The following is a 6,593-nucleotide window of genomic DNA, read 5'->3' as shown; positions in this document are numbered from 1 at the left end:
AGGGGCCGCCCCCGCAGCCGAGCCAAAAGGTCAGGACGACCACGCGACGCGGCTCGCAGCTCGACGTCCACAGAAGCAACGAGACTTGACGAAGGCGAAGGAGGAGTCGACGAACGCAGGAGGTCGTCTTCGAGCACGATCAAGCCAGGGAATCGCCATTGGGTGAAACCCTAGCGGAGCAGCTCGATATCGCCACCAACACCATTCGATAATGTGTGTTTCTATATATATATATATATATATATATATGTAAATTCTTATGTAAGTGAAAACACATTTTAACATATAAGTTTTGATATGATTGAGACACCAAAGTTTTATAAGTGAATATAAAAGATTAAATATGAGATATATAAATTAACAAGATTTTTGGGTCAGTTTGTAAACCCCCTTTGTTGAATTGAATCTGAACTTCTAGATGTGTAGACTATGAATTCAATGAGCCAATTTGAAATGTTTAGGGAACTAAATCTAACAAAGTACTAAAAAATATTAGAGAAGGCATTCAGTCTATATAATATCTTTCATCATCGTAGGAATGATATAACAAACTAAATTGAAGTTCATATTGGGATTGATCTAAAAGCCTGGAATCATGACTGCCTTTATGTTGGACTTGTATTAAAATGCATGATGAAGTCATATATAATCATCGATGGTCATGCTCACAAATACTATGGAATTTCTGTTAATACTTGATCTTGACTTGAATACTGTGCACATGCTTGATTTTTTTAATTAAGTCGTGGTCAGGGCATGCGACATTTAAATTGGTCAATTAGAAGTTTCACGGCAAAGTGCTGAGGGCGTATTATTTGCATGTAAACCTTCAGTGAACTAAGGTCTGCTTGATTGTTTATTTAGGTGGAACTTCTCAGTGGGCTCTGACCCTACTCATTTTCCTAGAGTTTAGGCTTTCTACTTCATGCCTCCACTGCTACACAATTTTTTCTCTAAAACTCATGTCTTTGAGAACACTGCAGGCATCAGTTTTGTTTGTGAATTTTCTTAGTTATGCTTCATCTTTGCTTGTTTGGCTAAATTCGGATCACGATTGTGCCATTGATTATAAGATATGTAACTGTTAGAAGCATTCTCATACATTACATTGCTAGTGAAATGTTTTACTACTATATTTTCTTGAAGAAATTTAGTTTCTGCTACTATTAAAGTAGATTTCAAGTTACCATTTTCTAAATCTGTGATTTGGGCAGGTTAACTGCGATTTCAAATTTTTTTTCAGAAGTATACAGTGCTTTTCTTTCTCGGCTTCAGGTAATTGCTTTTAAATTCTTTATCTGTTTTGTGCTTGGAAGCATTTTTTTGCTAAGGGGTTTCTTAGCTATTGGCAGTGTATCTAGTCTTGATCCACTGTGCAGGGTTTTAGCTTTTATCAGTGTTTCTTTAGTAGAAGAAACAAAAATACAGTATGTTTTGCGTTTTTCTGAACTTAAATTAGCTTTATTGAGGAGATTAATTTCGTAAAATACTTTTAATTCATTTGCAAAGAAGAAAATGTTCTTAATTTTCTTCTTCCACTTTCTTTGGGCATTTAAATCTAATTTCGATTGTTTTTTTTTTTCAATGCTTATTTTATTTAGTTATGTGCTTGTGTGTCATGTTTGGCAGTTAAGCTTATGTACTTGAGCAATATTATGATCTAGAATGTGCATCCTTTAATACTTGTAGAAAACTCATTTCAGTCAGGAGTGGCATATAACTAATCATTTTGTTATGTTGTTTGTCTTGCTATGGTTCTTTAGTTATGTTCCTTCAGAAAATCATCTTGTTATATTTACACTCAATTAATCGGAAATACAATGACACATAAACCAAGATTAATGTTTTCTACCAACAAGGCTTTAGGGAAACTTTCTGTTAAGGAGTAGTCTCCTTCTGTTAGTTTAAGTGAACTTACCCATAGAGGAAACATGAAAATTGTAGATATTTTATCAAACATGTAAAGGCACGCATATAGTATGTTCATGATTAGTTATACAATTTTGAATCTTCAGCTATTTTAGTGTTGATAAAATTAACCATCCATAGCTTACAGATATGCATATTTCTAGCTATTTAATTGTCATTTCATGATTAGTTATACAATTTTGAGTCTTCAGCTATTTTAGTGTTGATAAATTTAACTATCCATAGCTTACAGATATGCATATTTCTAGCTATTTAATTGTCATTTTTATGATCGCCACTCACAAGCTTATTATTGATTGTTATATGTGACTTTTTCCTAGCTGTTTTAACCATCAGCCCTAGTTTTGTTGAAAAAACGTGATGTGAAGAAGATATAAGGCTTACCACAAGGTCAAAATATGTTAATGGATTGATTGGATTTGAATAGTTTTGGTTTTTTTCTAGACACGTTTGCACTTTTGTCTCTTTTAAATTATTTCTTTAGGTTTGTGTATGACCATTCTTTGTTCAAAATTGAGGCAATTGCAAAACTGATCACATAATTTTGTCTTGGTTGATTTCAAGTGAAGTAATTGGGTTAATTCATGGGAAGTTTGACTTTATATGCCCCATAGTTTGTGAAATTTGCCAAAAATCCTTTTTATTGATTAGAACCATGTGACTGAAAGCTCATGTCGGACGAAAATATCTTTGTTTAATAAGTAATTGGAATCCTCACAGAACAATTACATGATGTTTTAATCAGAGAAGTTACTTGAAACATTCTCTTCTCCGTGCCTTCTCTATTTTTGTCCTATGTTTTCGGGGCGGTATCTCATTGTGATGGCTTCTCTTCATCCAGTGTGTGAAGTTAGTGGTATTATTCAATTGGTTTATTTAGAATCGAATACAATGTTTGCACTCTAAAGTCTAAACTCTAAATCATAGCACCTATATATATTAGATTAATTTCTGGGAAGTTGATCAAATGACTTCAAACCTTTTTGAAACAATGATCAAGCATAGACTGATCATGGTCGAAGATGAATTGAATATGATTAGATCATTTTTTATCATGATTTGATCATCATTCAATGATAGTTCAATCATTATTTTAAGATTTCTTATTATTATTTAAAGAGATTTTTTTATCAGTGTTTTATCATTATTTGAAGATCCTTGAGGACAATTGATTCTTTTTCAATCCCTATTTGATCATTATTTGATTTTCTTTTAAAAATTGTTTGATTATTATTTAATTTGATTATTGTTTGATCAATATTCAAAGAAGCTTTAAATGAGATTTGATCCTTATTCAATCCATATTCAATTATCATTGATGAATGTTTGATCTTTGTTCGGAGATGATTTGATATTTGATTCCTTATTCAAAGATGTTTTGAAAATGGTTTAGTCTTTGTTCGACTACGATTCAAAAATATTTAAAAATGGTTCAATGATGCTTCAAAGATCATTTGAATATTATTTGAATTTTTTTTCTCTCTCATTATCTCTTTGAGAATTATCCTATTTGGGTTTTGTTTTTTATGCATATATCTAATATAATCATACTAGTTGAGAGGTATTATATTGCTTGGGTTACATGTAGGGCTAGGGGTATCTTAAATAAATTGATTAGAGAATTTGAAGCTAATGATTTTTTTTTATAAATACTGAGATTTTTTTTTTCCGATTAGTTATTCAGAGCATCAAAAATATAATTTTTTTGGTGATTTGGTTCATCAACTGTTACTGGGGATACTTATTGCTGAAAACGATATGTACTCCATTATATTCAACATTAAAAGAAAGAACATAATTTTTGGACTTGTTGGATTACTCAATTTATCGGGTTACATTTTCCGGTAGATTTTATTTGATTAGTTACAGAAGGTAAGCAAAAGTAGGTTGCGTGGTAACTGTCTGGTTTGGTACATGAATTTGAAATAGATCTGGAGAATGCCTTGGCGTGCACAAAGAGAGATGATATGTGGAAGTTTATGCTATATTTTTTATTAATGATGCTTTTGATCATGAACAAAGTGTTGTTTTCATGGATATGTGCAACATTGATGAAGATGAGGATGCATTTGTTAGATATTCATGGGATAGGCTGACAAGAGAGAAAAGATACTAAGGGGGTGAAGAAAGATATTGTATGCTATATGATCACTACCTTGAAGAAGAATACTCCATCATTGTAGTAATGGGCTTATAAAGCTATCCCAAAGTTGGGGAGGAGATTCGCTAAGTTTTTTATATCGAAATCAGTATGAAATAAGGTGAGGAGAAACACAACACATCCGCTAGTAATTTAATAGAAGTCAGAAATTGAAAATACAAGAAACTAAAAATAAATAACAATGGGAAATGGATATCGGAGAAAAACAGCTCAAACCACCACGAAATTCATAATTATTATTGTTGAATTAAGAAGGGTACAAATGAGACGCTTGTGACATGAAATAATGATGACAAACAACAAACATGCATAAAGACATGATGTTGTGTGCCTAATCAAATTTCCTCAGAAGCAATTAAAGTAATGCCTCTTTCAACAAGTACTCTGGCTTGAGAGGGACGGGAAATATTAAAAGTATGAACGTCCTTTTTAAGTAGCTTACCGAAAGCTGAGACAATATAGTACACTACTGCTTGAGTAAAAAAATAAAACTTTTTAAGTGAAATAATGAAATTTCATGTCATGGAGGTGAATCCAGACCGAAATGATTGGTGGTTTCGTCTATGGGTCAAAATCCACCGATCATTTCAAAATCTACATTGCTCTATTATCAATTCAGATTAATCTTCTAGCAAATAAACGTGTGTAATCATCTTCATTATTTAGTTGAATAAGGATGTGACTTCTATCCAGAAGTCCAATTTTCCACTTCTCAACAATGTGCATAAGCTTAAATTCTTTACGAATAAGCTCCATTTTTTTATGGTCATAAAGGTATTTTCCGACCAAATTCAAACGACAGGAGAAAACAAGCTAATTACATTCTGCTTCCGTAAAAAAAATGATTGGTTTCTCATTCTTTCTACCAGGTTTCTTAATGTCCTCCGCCGACGCAAACGAAGGAGGGAAGGAACACGATTTAGGAGTAACTAAGGCGTGAACACCTGCAAGGGCAGCAACATATGTTCTGTCCGAAACCATCATCAATACAAAGTGGCACGGCGATAAGAGAAGTGATGTTGCAGTGGAAAAAACAGGAAAAGCCGGAGGTGCGAAACTTTCTCTTTGGGCACGAAGAAAGACGAGACCGTGCCTCGTCTTTCAAACAATGACAAAGGACTACGGTGAGGCAGCTGAGAAGCTGCAGAAGTCGAAGACGCGTGACGCCTCAAAAGTCGAGCCCGACGAATGCGATGCCTGCTTGGGACAACGAAGCGAGCAGCTGAAGATGACACACGGTGACAACGACAAAACAGATGGAATCGACGAAAACGACGAATGACGAGCAGTGTGATCGACGAGGATGCAGTGGAGCAGAAACACCAGGGTTCGCCATAAAGGCGAAACCCTAGCAGAGCGTGGTTGACGAAGACGAAGACATTGTGTTATCTATTCATAAAGCAGTTCATAGAAAGCCCTACAGCCAGGTTGCCAAGTTCGCATAACTTTCATGTTTAAATTTATTGTGTTGTTGTAGCTTAAGTTGGTTTGATGCATCGTAATACTTCTTCTGTGTCTTGCAATTCTTTATGTTCTTATTTGGACATCAGAAATTTTACCTGCATTTCTGCCTTCTGCGATTGTCCTTTCATGTCCCATATAAGAACTTAATACACTTCTATGTTTCCTTAATATTTGATCATGTTAATATTTTAAAGGAAATTTCTTATGTGACTGTTTATGATCGCTACTTTTATTGCTACTAGGTTTCTGTTAGTGAAAACTATGGAGGAACTTTGCAGCTTACTGGGTGTGGAGATTAGCTGCACATGCAAAAGACATAACAAGGTGTTTGTTTCCAATTAATAATGCTCTTTGTCTGCACTGTTGTCCTTTCTTCTTTAATAATGGTTCCCTATTAAAATGCACATTTGCGCCTGTTTCTGCAGTCTTCTTTTATTTATTATTGTTTTTTGGCATGTTCATTGCAGATTTCTATTGCAGTTTATGTTTATGCTGCTCTATGATACATTATTAATGAAACTTATTCACTTAAGTTCATTACTCATTAATATCTTCTAGATTTTGTTGGCAATTATTTGGAGAAAGCTGTAGCTTTGCAGCGGTTGTTGGCTACTTACACAAAGGCCTAATAAGGTGATTGCTTCAATTTATATCGTCCAATTCGTTTCTTATCTTTTCAATAATTGTTTGAGGGATGAAAATTTTGAAAACCAATGGTTGAGCCTTGAAGATTAATTACCACAAAGGCTCAAATTAAGTGCATAAATTCTTGTTGAAGATTTGGTTTGAGCTTTTCAACATTTTGCGTTATCAGATCTTATCCTCCGTTTGATAAATTTAGCTTTTAAATTTGCTGACAAATTCAACTCGTTTCTTTCCATTTCCCTGTTCTGTTTAAATTTCTTTTAACCTACAACAACCACACACAAAAAGGTGCAATCCAAAAGTTTATTACGAGATGTCTTAAATTTATTTTTATGTTACTCTTTTACATTATTTACTATTATTATTTTTTAATTATGTACTTGATTTTAATTAA

General features: G+C 33.5%; 1 protein-coding gene across 3 annotated transcripts in view; it reads left to right on the top strand.

Moving 5' to 3' along the window:
• Positions 1-6,355, top strand: part of LOC110022247 (DNA repair protein REV1) — a 181,257-nt gene extending 174,902 nt beyond the window's left edge. For 2 of the 3 annotated variants that reach the window (XM_020721107.1, XM_020721093.1), the window contains exons 21-23: positions 1,215-1,275; positions 5,797-5,878; positions 6,113-6,355. In XM_020721107.1, coding sequence (XP_020576766.1) covers positions 1,215-1,275; positions 5,797-5,853 — 118 coding nt within the window. In that variant the 3' untranslated portion in view covers positions 5,854-5,878; positions 6,113-6,355. Of the gene's footprint in view, positions 1-1,214; positions 1,276-5,796; positions 5,879-6,021 lie in introns of all 3 variants that reach the window. The other variant, XM_020721101.1, reaches the window with a different exon arrangement.
• Positions 6,356-6,593: the final 238 nt, after the last annotated feature.

Source organism: Phalaenopsis equestris, unplaced genomic scaffold, assembly GCF_001263595.1.
Source record: "Phalaenopsis equestris unplaced genomic scaffold, ASM126359v1 Scaffold000002, whole genome shotgun sequence".
Lineage (NCBI taxonomy): Eukaryota > Viridiplantae > Streptophyta > Magnoliopsida > Asparagales > Orchidaceae > Phalaenopsis > Phalaenopsis equestris.
The sequence above is the reverse complement of the archived record's forward strand: the minus strand, read 5'-3'. Positions and strand labels throughout refer to the sequence as shown.